General features: G+C 32.0%; 1 protein-coding gene across 1 annotated transcript; it reads left to right on the top strand.

Moving 5' to 3' along the window:
- The first annotated feature begins 1903 nt into the window (after positions 1–1903).
- Positions 1904–17342, top strand: LOC139093829 (dual specificity protein phosphatase 18-like). The gene is made up of 2 exons (XM_070644671.1): positions 1904–2368; positions 16479–17342. The coding sequence occupies exons 1-2, from the start codon at positions 2199–2201 to the stop codon at positions 17056–17058; spliced, it is 750 nt and encodes a 249-aa protein (XP_070500772.1). The 5' UTR covers positions 1904–2198; the 3' UTR covers positions 17059–17342.
- Positions 17343–17683: the final 341 nt, after the last annotated feature.

A 17683-nucleotide genomic window follows, 5' to 3' on the forward strand; every position in this document is an offset into this window, starting at 1 on the left:
TGCAAGCGTGGAAATTTTTCTTTTTTCTTTTTACTATGGCTAGAGTCGGAATGATATATGAATGAGGAATTTTTACATCTGTTTTGATGATCTTCTGTCATAGTAAAGTGTTTAGTAATTAGTTCATTGCATCCACGGCTCCAGATGTCTGTGGAATTATTAAAGATGTTTTATTGAGTGATTATTTCATTCATTATGAGAAACTTGGAGTCATTCAGCGTAGCAGACATGATCTGGGATTAGTTTTGAGGAAATATGATTAAGATTTTCCGGGATGTTGAGCATTTTTGTGGAAGAAGTTTGGATTTAATTATAGTTTGAAGAATTTCAGGGCATTTTTTTGAGTTTTCATGTCATTAGTTTGGTCTCTCTTCCCACCCGAGCGACACAAATTAAGAAGACCGTCTTACATACCAAGTCAAAATTCCGAAATATTTGAAGGATTGGGAATTTTCTAAAGAATTCTTTCATCAACAAATTTTAGGCCAATTAACGAAAACATTGACAATTAGAGTTCAGGGTTTGGTATCTAGTGAATCTTAGTGCAGCATACCCTAAAATTGACAATTAAATAAACTATATTATGCAGTGTAAATAAAAATAAACCATTGCTAAGGAAAATTACCCAAAAAACCAGTTCTAAAGCTCGATTTGGCTTCGAAATGTCAAATTTGGATTTTGGTTTGTACTTTTTTCAATTTTTGTTGTTCTAGACGTTTCTTAACGACTTGTGGCATTCTTAAGAATTCGAAGAATTGAATCAGTTAAAATAGTGAATGGTACTTTTTTACTCATCAGAGTCGTATCCTTTCTGGGACACAATTCTTCTATTTCATTTAAATTCTTGGGATCCATAAAATACTAAATTTAAAAACTACTTTAGAGTCTAACTACCGAAGAGTCCATCCCTTGAAAACGAAAGAATGTGTGATGAGTTGTACACCTTAGTACTTTATTAGATCGCTCATTTGAGAAGAAAATAATGAAAGAAAATGAAAGCGAGTTGAAGAAATGATTTAAACTTATTGAAAGAGTAAGCGCATGTGACATTTTTTGTTTGTTTGAATGACTGCAGTCCTATCTTAAAAGTCGAAAAAATTTGATTTTTCGATCAGAAATCGTAATTTCTTCAATTTTTTATATGGAAACTTAAAAATTTTACAAATCGCAATTTTTAAGATTTTCAAATTGAAAAACACTGCAAAATTCTCATAAAATCGCAACCTATTGACTATCTAAAATGGTTCCGGAATTTGCAGAAACCAACTTGGATCCAAATCACGTCAGCCTAGGACACCTTTATCACGCCTTAAATATGACTAAGTGGTGGATATTTTTAACAGACTGCGATGAATTTTATTAAATTTCTGGTGATCCATTTTTATTAGAATTTGCGGCTTATTATGAATATTTTTACAATTTGAAACCTATTCGACACCGTCATGTGTTCATACCGAAGCATTCACCTTTTTACATAATACATCTTTTGTGAACCTCAGCCAAATTTGTCTCCCTCCATCCTTCTGCTGAGCTACTTCATATAACGCATAAAAAATCGATTCCTAATAAATAAATTCATTATAGCATAAAACGAAGAATTACTAAAGCTAATTTATCTACTTAATGTTTTATATTCGACAGTGTTTATTAACTTTTATCGATCAAACAGTCAAAAAACTGAGTAATTCAAAGCCAAAATGCCACCATTCTCTCAATTTCCCTCTCGGAAAATTTCGCTAAAAAGATTTCACTTCCATTGGCTTCTTCTCAAATGAATCGTGAGTTTTTTTTTATTCCTCATTTCTTTATTTTCAAACAAGCGTCGACCGAACGAACCAAAAAAGTAGAAAAAGAAGAAATAGAAAAAAAAAAATTCGCTCACATTTTTCGTCCGAAACTCACAACTGTCAGTTGATAAAATACTCTCGTACAATATAGACGTACTCTGAACAAGCAGAGCTGAAAGAAGAAAAAATTACTCAAATTTTGTGTGTAAATTAAAGAAGGTGAATCAGTTGGAAAGGAATTTTCTCAAAGAGAAAAACAAGAAAAATTTTTTTTGAAGGAAAAAAGAAAATTTGCAAAAAAAAGAAAAACAAAGCAAAAAATTGTGTGTAAGCACGGAAATAAGAAGTAAATCTTAATTTGTTAAAAATAAGAAGTGAAATTTGTGAATTAAATTATCAAACAAGATAATAATGATGACTCTAACAATGCCGCCAGCAACGACAGATGAGAATCTTCGACTATTGTCGACTGAAAATAAATTAAAATCAACAGACATTCAAGAAATACTTAAAATTAACAGCAGTGCCAGTACAAATGATGAGAATGTCAACGATAATGCAAACACATCAATCACATCAAGGTGAGTTGAAGTTAATCTTATCGTGTCTTGACTATTTACATATGATGATGAATAAATATTATTTAGAACGACAACAGGTTGTGTGTGAGGAATTTGGTATGTGAGATTGATGTCTTTAGAGACATGGTTTAGACATTTTGGACTGCAATTTTGTTTGAGGGTTTGAGGTTTTTAGGTTTTTGGGAGGAATTGGAGGATTTGGGACCTGTAAGGTTTCGACATTTGCTGATTTTTGGTAATTCTGATCGAAGTCTGTCTAGATTGATCTGAAAGGTACCCAACGCAGTCATAGCAAGTCATAAAAGGGAAGATTTAGTTCTTTAAGGGCTCAATGGAATGTTATAGGTTTCGGACTCGTCATGTATAACTATGTGATAAGATTTGAACCTTTCTGGCTGAAGTCTGGCTAGTATCCCGTGATTGATGTCTAAAGCAGCCCTAAAAGCTAGAAATAGGGACATTCAGTTCTTAAATAACAATGCAATTAAATTTTGAAGTTATGGGACCTGTCAAGTTAGTCAAATGCTGAATTTTGGCTTTTCTGGTCCAAACTTGCCTAGATTTCTTTAGGAGATACCTAAGGAAATATCAAGTCAGTCATATTAAGTCAAAATAGGAGATAATTAGTTCACCTAAAAGGGTACTATGGAATTTAGAGTTTTTCGAACCCATCAAGAAAAAAAGTGCTAAATTTAGGAATTTCTGATCAAAATATGTCTAAATTTCACTGATAGTCAACAAAAGCATTCGAAACAATCCTGAAACGAAGCCAAAAAGAGGAAGGTTCAGTTTATCTGGACCAAAGATCAGTGATTGTCCGTCCCTATTATCCAAAATCACTAAAGTGGATTATACTCAAATTTTGAATAATCCATTTCATCTCCTTGGTACTTCATTAGCCAAAAGTCCCCAACTTTCTCCTGAGTACACCCCAATCACATCCAATGATTCACAATATCCACTTTAAAAATACCCCCTTTAAACACAAAAAATTTATATTTAAATTTTAAAATTGCAAGCTCTTAAAATATAAATCACATTGCAACTTAACTGCTGTTGTTGACTTTAACGACATTTTCAATGCTTAATGCGGTCGTCTGAAGGATGAGTAAGAAATGAGAATTCATTCTGAAAATGTAAACAAAAAAGGCAGCACAAGAAAGAAGAAATTCTTGAAATAATTTAAATTTTCGCTCACAAATCTTAAAGGCATTAAAAAAATGGCAATTGATGCTTCGAGAAAATAAAGAAATTTATTTTTATTGCTATAATTTTACTTTTTTTTTGCAAATTGAATCAGACCTTGTGAGATTAATAAAAAAGAATTTATTACACACGGCTTTTTTTCAATGTTGGATATTCAATTCATAACGTAAGCAAACAAGTGTTATGAGCATATGATGATGATGATGAGATGATAAAGTTTTGATGTCTATTGTGCGGTTTATTTGATTATTTGTTGTTGTTTGAGGAATAGATTGGTCGATTAAGAGGTCAAACAGACATTGTGGATGTTAATTGTTTTATTGAGCTTTAATTTGATGATTGTTGTAACTTATGGATCTTAAATTGGCTAATATTGTGCCAAATGAGGGGAATTTGGTCAAAAACTAGTTTTTTTAGTGTCCAGAGCATTTTTTTAGGGAATTTCCCACAACATGTCAGGTTTAAAGTCGACTAGAAGGATCAGACACTCTAAAAGCCCAGCACTGCACTCACTGTCTTTTAAAGTGTCTCACCATGAATTGACTAATCGTACCTTGTTCCTCTTTGGTAATTCACATGCCTACAGTCTCCTCATAAAGCTTCAATTCTTAATTTTCCTTTCACTTCTTCCAATTCTCATTGAAACAAAAATACCACATTAGCATAAAACCAATAATCAAGGTGCTAATTTGCATTTAGTGCTGTATTATTCAAGTTTCTAGCTTTGTTTTGCTTCACAATTTTTGGTTGCTATAGTTTTAATGGTATTTAACTTAAGACGCTGACGTCATTAATTTTATTATAGAAGGTATAACTTGATATATGGCAAATAAAAAAGGTGTGTTGAGTGATTTAATGCAGTGCGATGTGGTGTTTGGTGACATTGATAAAGGTCTAATACAGTCTAACCTTTCATAATATGGCCAATTAGATGTTATAAAGTTTATAGATACTGCAATTTGTGCAGTGTTGAATTTAGTGCTTTTTAAATTGAAGTTCAATTAATTTGTCATCATTTATTCGTAGTGTTCTTTAGCTGATTCTTCCACGAATAGCACAAGTTTATCGATCGAAAATCTGATGTGACTCAGACTTGGTGTCAGATTTGGCTTAAATTTGGGATCATGTCTGAGTCAAATCAGCTTGATTTTGGAGTTCGAATCGATAAAATGGCTAGTGGAGTTCGGGAATTTACTATTGGTAATTTGGTCCTTTACTCATCATTAGTTGCGAAACAGTTCCGGATCTCAATAATCTGAATTGCTAAAGGTTTTTTAGTACCTTATTTCTTATCAAATTCAAGTCGATTTTAACCTCTGAAAAATTACGATACACAATTACTTTCTAAAATGCCTTCCACATCACCTTCAATCATCACATCAGTAATTAATGTTAAGATTATTTTGAAAAACTTACTTCCGCCAATATGACCTAGAGTATTTATTTATTTTAATATATTTACTAGAATTCTCAACTATTCTAGGGTTCGTTAGCTTATATCTTACAATAATAAATAGTATAGTAAATATTGATGATCTCACTCGCTAGTCTGGTGCTGGATGAACATTTTTGCAATTTTGTATGAAGGTAATAATAATGAGCATAGCCTTTAAGTGCTCAATTAGCTTAAAAGTTTACATCAGAATAATACAGACCGGCCTAATAAACGATAAGAAGATCTGAAGGTCCCTTCAGGGAATTTCTGGCTGAAAACCTAATTTTCATTGAGTTCAACTACAAGCCTCACAGCCTACGAGCTTTGAGAGAACTAAGAGTTGTCATCGAAAACTGCATGTGCGCATCTTAAACTCAAGAAATGTATGTCTACGGGGGTGTATTCAGGGAGATTTTAAATGCCAACCCGTCTACCCTTTTTCGAGAATACTGTTCAAATTATCAGCGTTTATTTCAAGACAAAAATCTCTAAATTTTGCATTCCATACAAAAAAACTAAGAACCCCTTCCAAAAAATTACCTGATACACCCAGCTGGGCATCTTTATGACCGCAAATTCCTAAACACAATAATTTATCCTTCTAAAATTTTATAATATTCCTCTTACTGCGAATTCAAATTCAATCTTAACAAAAATGCGATCTCGTTTCTAAAATTGCCAGGTGAAAAATGAAAAGTCATTTAAAACGTGAGTTATTTTAATTATTTGGCACGATTTAAAAAGTCTAATGTGAAGACTTGTAGACGAGATATTGATTTAAACCAGATCAATATTTATTTAATTAATTAAGTTGCTTGCTTTAGTAATAAAATTTGGTAGCTACACCTAGTCACGGCAATAAAAAGCGGATAACATTGTTTATTCGTCATGCGATTTTTGAGCTTCTTTTTATGGCTTTTATTGTTGGTTCCATAAAATGTTTCGGATTAAAATCAATACCTGACTGTATAAATTTAATATTCAGCGCCAGAACTTGATTAACATGAAGCATATTTCACATAAATTTTAATATTTATTTCGCAATAGTTTGTCATGTCTTTCCCGCCTCAACACAAACAGTTTTCCGCCCTTGTAATTTCATATTTTGTGCTTCTTAAAAAAATAAAATTTTTTCTCTTTATGAAAAAAAAAAAGAAAATTCCACTTAGAAATGATTTCTGTTTTTCTTTACAGAAATTCTAGCTTCTCTCTTTATTTTCTTTCTTATTAATCGAAAATGAATTCCACTTTGTGGCGCCCTTTCAATGTTTTCATGTTTACATGCAATACATTCCTAGATTTTCTTGAATGATTTGATGTATTTTGTGGGGGATTTGATGCTGGCTTTCCGCAGAGCTTGAATTCCACTCGAATTTTATCTGGAGTTTAGTCAACTTGAGTCGACTTCTCTAAACAAATTTCGAGTCGACTTCTCTATACAAAATTCGAGTCGACTCCAAGCTCTGGTTTCTCGTGCATAACAAGGTTCAACGATTAATTACGAGCGATGACTAGGTTATACGATTCTCAGGTCAAAGAGCATAGTCAGGAAAGGAAATTTAAGATTAAATATCCCTCAGTCAAAACATTTATTCTTTTTTTTGGGTTTGTTGAAAAAAAAACTGGAAAATCCTTTAATTTCTCACAATAACCCTGTCTCTTACTAGGTTCTAACAGATTTTGAAGAACTTCTGGAGATGAACTCCATAGGAGGGAGGGTCTTCTAAAAGGTCTTCTAAAAAGTAAATTGCAGACTCTAATGGAGTCTTTCTAACTCTGGGCTCTAGTTTGACTAGGTTATTCCTTTTGCTTACTTACTTACTTCCTGCATCCATGTTCCTATGGTGAACTTAGGTTAACACTGAAGCCTTTTTATCTGACTTTGTTACTGGCTCTGTCACCTACTATGTACAAATTCAAGGGATATGCTTCTTAGACTTTTAAGAAATAATATTTTGTGTATATTTTGAGTTAAGTAGTGTGATAAAAGTAGTGAAGGATAGCTAGTTAGCAAAAGGGAACGTCTAAAGCAACCATCTTAAGCGTGATAGATCATTGATCACCAAATTGTAAATTTGGACTTCTCAAAAATCATACTTGGGTCAAAAATTGTAGTAAAAATCATAAAAATGTCAACTTGACTAGTGGCGAACTCTAGAAATTTCTAGAAGGTTTGTGTGATTTTAGTCGATGCTATAAAGGAAAAGGTTGCCCACCAATGATGTAAAGGGTCAAAAATTATAATTTTGACAATATTTTGCAGCATTAATTCCATAAATCCATAAACAATCTCATCTAGCCTCACAAAAAGTCATCAACAATTTCCTTTTGCCATTCGCGATTCTCTCATTTTCAATGAATGGAATGTAGTCACTTTGACTCACTTTGTTTCATCTTGTCAAGGAAATTTTTCATTCAAATTCCGTTCTGTCATAATTTTTCTTCTTCTTCATGCTTTCGTATTTATTTTTTTCTCATAGCTTCTTATAAAATAAACTTAAAAAGAAGTCATAGGCATTTAGACGATCGGAAAAGCGTAAAATGACACGAGAGAAAAAAATTCTTACATTTTGCATCTTCTCTACTTTACTTTTGATTACTTCGTGCAGTATGCCTGCCTGAGTTTGCTTCTCAAATCTACTTTAGACCTCGTCGCAGTCGCATAGTTGAATCGATGCCAAAATATTTTAATAATTATGAAAATTATTGCTCACTTTTGACTTCTTTCTCAGTTTTTTATGTGCGCTTTATTTTCTGATGAATTCTTTTTAATATTTTGATGCTGCGCTTGCAGTAATTTATGCAAATTTATCCATTAAAATGGCAATAAAGTTTTATTTTATTGAGATGTGATGAATATTTTTAGCGAGAATTGGGTGTTTTTTTTCTGTATTAATTGGGTATAATTTATTTAATGGGAATGAATGTTGAATTTAATTGAGTTTGATGGAAATAGATGAAGAAGCTAAAATGATATAAGGCGGAAAGGATGATGGAAGGTGAAATAAAGGGTATAAGGGATATCGAAGGAGTTTGAAGCTTGGTAATTAAGAATATAAGGATGAATAAGAAATTATGTTTTCAATTGAAGTTTTTAACATTTTAATAAGAAACAATAAGTCCTAGTAAATTGAACAATTGAAACTCAATCATGAGAGACAGGAAGAGGGGACCCCAAACCACTTTCCCTCTTTGATAAGCTCCTAGATGACTGTATTCTCATGTATTGAGCAAAATTTTGTTTTCTGCCGTAAAAATAAGGTGAAATCAGCCGTCACGTAGTCATTTGAGTACCTACACGTCTTGTCATGTAAATACTGGGCTATGTAGCAGTGTATGTAGCCCTGGCCAATACATTGTGCTATTTGGATATTTATGAAGTTCAAAAATAAATAATAATACAGATGAAACACCTATTTGTCGAAAAGTTTTGTCGAAATCAGCCCTTATGATGCTGTCAGGGCAATTTTGTGTCTTGCTACAAATGCGGTGACTTGACGGAGCCCTAGTAAACATGTTCTGCTGTTCGGGAATACTTACTTACTTACTTTTTTGGTTAAGACACACGGGGCCGTTTAGTGACCGTCTTTAAACAGCTCTATATTTCGATAACTTCTGTTTGTTCAGGAACTGTGCGGGAATAATAATAATAAATCTCCATAATTTCCCAAAATTCTTTCAAAATTTCAGAATTTCAAACTTAGCCAGACAATACAAAACATTCAAAAATTTCACAACAATGACTGCTCAAAAATCTACCTTCAAAATTCCCATAAATTAACTTTCCCTAAAACCACCACAAGGGCTTAACATCACTAAATTCTCAGAAATTAAGTAACTCAAACGATTGGAATTTAAAGCGACCTGTTTGAAATTAAACCGAAGTAAATGAGACTGTTTTTTTCTTATTCTATGTGATAAATATTTTACCGACGACACAAACCTGGCGACCAAACGACGAATGCTTTCTTCTTCGATTGTTTATTTCACTGAATGAATGTACGATTGGGATTAAGAATTTGTCATAATTTATAGCACAAAATTCACGATGAATATTTATTTTATCATTTCTCAAATTTCCCATCCTCACTCATTTGCGAAGAAAATTCAACATTCTTGCTTAATTAAATCATCATCCATATCACTTCCTCCTGACCGCTCACTGATCATCGCATAAATCACTCAGAATGCGGTTTAATGCTCACATTTTCATTCATCTGCTTTACATACTTATGTTGAATGAGGTCGTCTAAGTTGTTCGGCTGATTGTTGCTCAGTTGACGACAATAATCTACTTAAATATTTTTGTGTAAATTTTTTAATTGCTTCTTTGTCACAAATCAATGGGTTTAAAAATAGAATTGAAAATGAATGAGATGAGATGAAAAAATGTGAAGTTCAAGGACTTTTGATTGGATTGAAAAATGAAAATATTTTTCTCAAGTGGGTATTTTATTGCATTTTTTTGAAGAATTTTTACTTTGTTTGAGATATTTTTGGATGTTTAATGATGAAATTTTTGGTTGGGTTCAAGGACTTTTTTGTAGATCACGCAAGAGTCATGCAATAGTCATCAAATGTGAATTTGGTTTTAAATGGTAATTCTGATTCAATTAATTGATCGAAATCCGATTTCAAATTGGGCCCAAAGTGACTCTTAAGTACCAGATTCAATTTAAATTGGAAACCTTGCCAAACTCACTTCAGCCTACAGTAGCGACAAAAAGTATTGAGACGGTCTTTTATTTTTGCATTTCTTGTCATAAAATTTCAACTACAAGTCCATTTTGGCTGAAAATTTCAACATTGGTTCATTTTTGCTCAAGGAATCAAACCTAAGAAAAATTTTATACTATAATTAAGTATTTTGAAAATAACCGTTAAATTTTCAAATTATCTAAAGCCAAAAAGTATTGAGACGATAGTTTTTGATTGAATATTTCTATGAATCCTTCTTTCTCATGACTTATTGTGATTGGAACTAATAATATTTATATTGTTCTTTGTTTCCATGCCAAAATTTTTATTCAAAACCACGTGGTTACTTAAATTTTCGCAATTCAAAATGGCGGCCACTTTGCATGATTTTTAATCAAATATTGACTTGAATTTAAGCTTAATTAATTTAATTTTAACTAAATCATGTTTATTTATCAATAAACTTTCAGAATATATATAGTTTGTTAGTATTCAAGTGCTTAAAAGACAAAATATTGAACAAATTATTTCTTTGATTGAAGGGTTTTCATCAGAACAAAACTTATTATAGAACAAATCTTTTTAATTAGCGCATAAATATAAGATATTTTGGTCTTATTTTGTTGTATTTTGATTCTAGAATAATATTCATAAAGTTTTAGAAAGCTACAACTAGCATCCAATAAGAAAAATCGAAGTCAAGTAGATTTCACTATAGACTGTTATATATCAAAAGTAAGTAATCTTAAAAATAAACCGAAATAGCAAAATGTACGCGTAGAAGTGAATTATTATACTAAAATTAAGTGTTTTAAAGTGTATAAATACAAAACACATTAATAATTACCCGTAAAAAAAGAATTATGAACAATTTACTTTTTCCGTCCCTGAAGATCGTATAATGAGTGATTACTTAACTTAGTTATTTCTTATTGGATGCTAGTTGTAGCTTTCTAAAACTTTATAAATATTATTCTAGAATCAAAATACAACAAAATAAGACCAAAATATCTTATATTTATGCGCTAATTAAAAAGATTTGTTCTATAATAAGTTTTGTTCTGATGAAAACCCTTCAACCAAGAAATAATTTGTTCAATATTTTGTCTTTTAAGCACTTGAATACTAACAAACTATATATATTCTGAAAGTTTATTGATAAATAAACATGATTTAGTTAAAATTAAATTAATTAAGCTTAAATTCAAGTCAATATTTGATTAAAAATCATGCAAAGTGGCCGCCATTTTGAATTGCGAAAATTTAAGTAACCACGTGGTTTTGAATAAAAATTTTGGCATGGAAACAAAGAACAATATAAATATTATTAGTTCCAATCACAATAAGTCATGAGAAAGAAGGATTCATAGAAATATTCAATCAAAAACCATCGTCTCAATACTTTTGGCTTTAGATAATTTGAAAATTTAACGGTTATTTTCAAAATACTTAATTATAGTATAAAATTTTTCTTAGGTTTGATTCCTTGAGCAAAAATGAACCAATGTTGAAATTTTCAGCCAAAATGGACTTGTAGTTGAAATTTTATGACAAGAAATGCAAAAATAAAAGACCGTCTCAATACTTTTTGTCGCTACTGTAGTTTCTGATTTTAAATCGATTAACCAACTTGTGTTATTTAGGAACAACTTGGGAACAACTAATGATCGTTAAATGGTAGCTTACTCATCGATCACTAACTGGATTACCAACTGATCATTGGTACCAATCTCGACCATGATCGTTCATATTTTTGTATGGAAAAACGTTAGAAATTTCAAGAATTTCAACAATTTTAACCAAATGGGGTATAGTAGGCAAAGGGAATGACCCCGAAACTTCCTGTAGAAACGTTTACACGTCTCTATCCAACAAATAAGCTATTTGAGGATTTTAAAGACGTAAAGACGTAAACATTGCTCGAATCCTGGTCATATCGTCACTCTATACAATCAGTGAGAGATCAGACTCTGATGGGAGTCGAGCCCATGTACTTTACAGTTATCTGCCCAGTTATCTGCCCAGTTATCTGCCCAGTTATCAGCCCAGTAATATAATTATCTGGTCTGTTGCATAAACATTCGATTATAGAGACCTATATTTGCACTGAAAGAATTGTCTTTATAAGACTCGATCTCCTAGATTCCACTTTGCTAAGACACCTCAATAGGGAATGCTTTTGAACTCCATGATCAAAGATCTAACAGACAAGCTACAGTGTCTAATAATCCAATACACATATCTTATTTATAAAATCACCATAAACTCTACAATCCACTAAATTCCAATAATTCTTCATATAATTTAAACAAAGAGCAAAAAAATCAAAGAACCCATCGTAAATCCCCACACATTCCATCCCCACCTCCAACAGCCTCTCAACTATAATTTCCTCCTAAATATTAACAAATTTCCAATTTACTCAATTTATACAAGAAGAAAGAAAAAAAAAAATTTCATTAAAGAAATTCTGTTTACATTAATGAGCAGCAGCTGAGATGTTTCAATTTAATAAAAAAAGAAGAAAATTGTAAGAAGAAAGAAATTGAAAATATTTACACAAAGATCTCGTCTCTTTTTTCATTTTTCATCATGTGAATCTGCGATTTTTTTTATTGTACGTACTTGCGAAAATGTAAAAATTCCAAACTTTCAACAGCTTCCCTCACATTTTACGCAATTTTTTTTTCTCATTGAAAATAGATGGTCAGACGATGTATATTAAATATTATTTAACACCTTAATGACTATGAGAATAATGCGTAATAGTAATTATAGTAACATGTTGGTCATGTGGGCATGAAGATTAATATAATATGAAAAAAATTATACGCTTGAGAATTAAAAACAGAAAAAATAATAAATGTGAAAATTAATTGAAATTCTTTGTAGTCAGTTTTATGGCACCGTGAAAATATTGATGTTCTCACGCAATGAGGAATGGTCACGAGGAATGTGTACTGTGTGGAAAAAAACAAGCTAGCACGACTCAGGTATGGGTCCAGATTTTCCCGAATTCACCTCGATGTCAAAGCGCTTTATTTAGGATTATTTCAGGATAATGTGAACAATTAAGACATGAGAAGCAGCAATATTTAGACATTATTGGTACTATTAAGGATATGAGAGTTGTACCGTAGATCAGAGTTGCAAAACAGGTGCTTGGAACAGGATTATCAAGAATTTGTACGGTTTTCGCCCGTCACAGGCAACTGTTTTGCAACTCTACGACGTAGATGACTGGATATGGTACAAGAGATATATGTTTGACTCAACGACCTTTTTATTGTTATTAGTAAACTCTTAACTATACATGAACAGCATTTTGTTGCAAATTTTAACTGTCACGAAGGTATCAGAGCACCCATGTGTCTTAGCATCAATGCAGCGATGCCTTATCGACTACATTGTGTTGAACAAGATACAATATTGTCTATTCTGTAAAGTAGAAGCAGATTCAAAAGTAAGAATATCAAACCAAATTTCTGGAAAGCACTAGGAGTAGATAGGGCTTAAAATCTGGTTCTAGGCTAAAGTTAGTTCAGTCTCAGACTTGATACTTTGGATTCCGGAAAAAACCAAGAGTAATGTCGACATGGCGCAAGATTTTCAGCCTTTTTGTAACTATGTGCTTTCCGGGATAACTAACCAACATATAAGGAAACTTTAGTGCGTTTTTATGCAATGATCAAGGCTTAATTCGCACCAAATTCATCATTATGGCATGAAAACCCTCAATCCTACTTACTCACTTAAACCTCAAATCTTCAAGAATACATTTCGAGACAAAATTCAAAATAAACCTCATAATAACCCCACAAATTAAGCAGCTGAAATCACTTCATTTAATAAATTGTTTAATAAATTTTGAAGAAAGACTTGAGTTATAATATCGCAGATTTTTTGACAACTTAATCTACAGCGCCAGATTTCTTTTGCGCGAACAAAAGAGTGTGAATCATCAAAATTCAGCCAGTTTTTTATTCTCTTGTTTTTTACGACGCAATAAATCATTGAGATACGCAAAAATAAATTAATTATTATCACATGTAAATAGTGACCAGTTATCACATTTCAAAGATCCATAAATTATGTCTCTACAACCTGAAGATTTTAATATAAAACAAAACATAAATTCCTTTCGAAACTATTTCTAGAAAATTATTTTTGTTTCTCACTTATGCGCACCGGTGATTTTCATCATAAGAATAGACTAGAAAAAAAAGTGAAAATTTTATTTTCCACAGTTGAGATGGAATTTCATGAGAAAAAGAGAGGCTTGAATATTTATTTTTATTTTGGCTATAAATTAAGATACTTCATCCTTATTTCATTCATTAACTTGAATGTGATTCAGCTTTATTTTTTTGCGTAAGGGGTCTTTTGGAAATGATGTCTATTAAATAACTGTTTTATCAGACACAATTCTACTTAGACTTTTGTTGTGCTGCTGTTCTTTCGCTTTAAAGTGTTAACTATAACCAGAGTGGTACGCGGTAGTGACCAAGGTACCACTGGTATTACTATTACAATTATTCTTAATTATTTGTCGGTGTTTCTATTCGGATTACTTCATTTTGTGGATATAATCAGGTCATATTGAAAATTGATGATAAAGTACCTAAAATATAACAAGCAAACAGAGCTCGAAGTCGACTTTAAAATTATATGGAGTCAAATCAACATGAGTCCAAGTCAACCATTTTTCATAAATTCTGAGTTAAGTTCTACTTAAAAATCTAGGTTTTAAAAAATTCAGGTTCTTATTACGATGTTTAATTGACATAACATTGTGCTTTCAGAGCTATTCTATCAACATTTCATTCCTAATCTACATGCTAAGTTTCTGGCTCGTTCCTTAATCCAACATTACACAATGCTCAAATTTTGTCTTAATCTCGTCAATTCCTGGACTGATTGAAACACGACCGCTGTTTTTGGCCTATTCTGACGTTGAAAAATTGACTTGAAGACACACGGTGTAGAAAAATGTGGCTTCGAACCTGCGTGACTCTGGTGTGAACCCGGATTTGAATCTAACTCTACATAAGAACTTTCGATATAAAGTTCAAGATCAATATCAATCTTGTAGGTTTCGGTATCGTAAATTCGTCAAAATTGAGACTTCGGGAAACTAGCTCCACGCTAGAGTCACTGAAGCTTTAATTTCACCATTTTTTGCCTTTGCAAATATGAATTTTTCAACAAAAAGGTGCTCACTTGTTTTCTGCTTACTATCCCACTTAATAAAGTTAGACTTCATAAATGAACAATCCCCAACAATAAATTTTCGTACATAATATACATAACAGTGATAAAACTGATTTTTCTCTCGAGTCTAATAGTATTTGACATTTACACATAAACATGTGATAAGGCAGATAAAATTGGCATAGGAATTTGTCCTACTTTTTTTGTTGAAGATAATTTTGATGAAAATAGCTCTCAAATTAATAGAAAAATTTAATTTAAAAAAAAGAAAAATTTGTGATGAGAACTGCTTAATCCAACATAACAACATAACCTCTAGTCAAAAAAACTCTTGACATGTCTCTAAAAATCATGTAAATTCCAATCTCTAATTGCCTGTAAATAATAAAAATTTGAGCCAAAAGTTCAGCAGTCACCAAAAATATAAAGTCATAAAAATTTGTTACTAAATTATTCAATTTTGACATTTTAATTTGAGCGTTAAAAGTCAAAACAATTTTTGTTTCTTCTCATCCAGACAATCCCGCCTATATTTTCGTTAAGAAAGTGCGCGGCATATTTTTACACATGTTTGACGTCAATTGAACGTGCATCTTACTCTCTCCCACATTGTTGATGCTTCTGTAAATGGACATTAGCCTTGTTATTGTTATCGTTTTTTATTATAGCGTGGAATATAAAACAAGAAGGAATTTAAGGAATGAATCACGAGAGAAAATAGACCAAAAGTCACGAACTAGCGTGGCTGTATTTAAACAACAAAATTCCGCTTTATTTTGACAGCAAAAAATTTTCTTTTTTTCTATTTTTTCTCTCTAAATTTTTCCGAACGCACAAAAAAAAATCTTGAATGAGATTTTTTTCATTCAACTTTTTCACGGTGAGGGTTGGCTGATGCTATTGTTACGACTGTTTGATGAGATCACAGATTTATAAATGAGTAAGAGACAGACTTTTGGTCATAAAATCAACAATTTATCGGAGGAATTTGAATTTTATTGTTTACGTTCAATCTGATGGGTTCGACAAATTGTTGTGGGATGGATTGTGATGATTATTTGATATTGATGAGCAGAAAAATGGGATTGAAATGATTTTTAATGTTGTATAATAGGTTTGACGTCACAGAGAGTCTGAAAAAGATGTTTTGTTTGTATTGTAGCTCACTTTATACGAAGTTGGTTATTTTTGGTCATGAAGAATTTGAAGAGAAAAATGTGGCATTGACCGTGATTCAGAATTGTCTCGACTCTGAGAATTTGATCGGAATTTCGAGGTCAGATAAAGAATTTTTGGGGCGTTTTTAAATTTGTGATGCTTATTCAAGAGCGTAGAAGGAATGGGAAAAGAAGTGCAAGTACCTAAAATGGTTGACTGGGGAGTCTGGACTTTTAAAGTCCTGCCAACTCTGCTACCATTTTATATGGACACCCTTTTCGAGATTCGACTCCCTACAACTCTGCTTGTCGTTCATCTCAATATTTATCATTTCCATCAAAACTATATAAATTTGCCAAACTTAAAACTAACCATCTCTTTCCTTCTTATTTTTCATTACAGCAAGCAAATGCCATTCTACTTTGGAATCTCAGAAATCCTACCAAACCTCTACCTATGCGGAGCATGTGCAATTGTCAGACCAGAAACACTTGAAAAGCTACAAATAAAATTCGTCGTAAATGCAACAGTTGAGCTACCAGACACACCTCTTCCAGATGACAAGCCAGAATACATGAGAGTTCCAGTTAAAGATGTTCGTGAATCAAATTTAATGGAATATTTTGATAAAGTTGCTGATGTGATTGAAAAGACAAGACAGGAAGATGGAAAGAGTTTAGTACATTGTGTGGCTGGAGTTTCACGATCGACATCATTGGTATTGGCTTATCTTATGAAGTACGCAGACATGTCATTGCTGCAAGCATTCCAACATGTGAGGAGCATAAGACCTCAAATAAGACCGAATATGGGATTTTTTAAGCAATTGATTGATTATGAGCAGAGACTATATGGCACAACGACGGTGTCGATGGTCCATTGTTCATCACTCGGTGAGGAGATTCCTGATGTTTATGAGTCGGAATATAAAGCAATGGAATTGCTATACCAAAAATACAGAAGGAGCTTTGCAAGACGATAAATCATCCGGCTGTATTTTGAGCTATAAACAAGCTTTGCTTCAGTGATATGAATGGTGACAATTGAAGATTAAGATGGATCCAATGGAAATGGAACCTAAAGGATGGATAATTAATTTAAATGACTAAAACCTTTAAATGTATTTTAATTAATTTAAGATGAAATCTATTGTAATTTTTGGATTAATTCAGCTAATTATGATGAGTAAATGTAATTAAATTAATTAATTGATAATTTTTAAATTGTAAGAAAATGGGAAAATAATAAAAAGTCAATAAAATTTATTGAGATGAAAATTTAAAAAAAAATTGGTTCTTTTAACTTTTAAACATAAATTAAGTTTCAGGAAATTTCAGCTTTTTTAGTACTTTCAGGGGATAGTTTGCATGGCTAATGACTGTTATGCCGTAACAGGAACACAATTCTGGAACTCCATTTTTGGTTGTAGTCTGTGAGGATAGCGTGACCAAGCGTTTTAAAAGCTAATTGAAGCAGAACTGAGGATAATGTCAGCTTAACAAACGAGCAGACAATTCCAAATTAGTACAAACTAAGTGACAGAGTCAGTATCAGAGTCCGGTAAAAGCCTTTTGTTCTAACCTAAGTCCGAGGGACACAAACTCAGA

This window comes from Chironomus tepperi, unplaced genomic scaffold (genome assembly GCF_022539635.2).
Source record: "Chironomus tepperi strain 1889 unplaced genomic scaffold, CSIRO-AGI_Ctep_v1 contig_342, whole genome shotgun sequence".
Lineage (NCBI taxonomy): Eukaryota > Metazoa > Arthropoda > Insecta > Diptera > Chironomidae > Chironomus > Chironomus tepperi.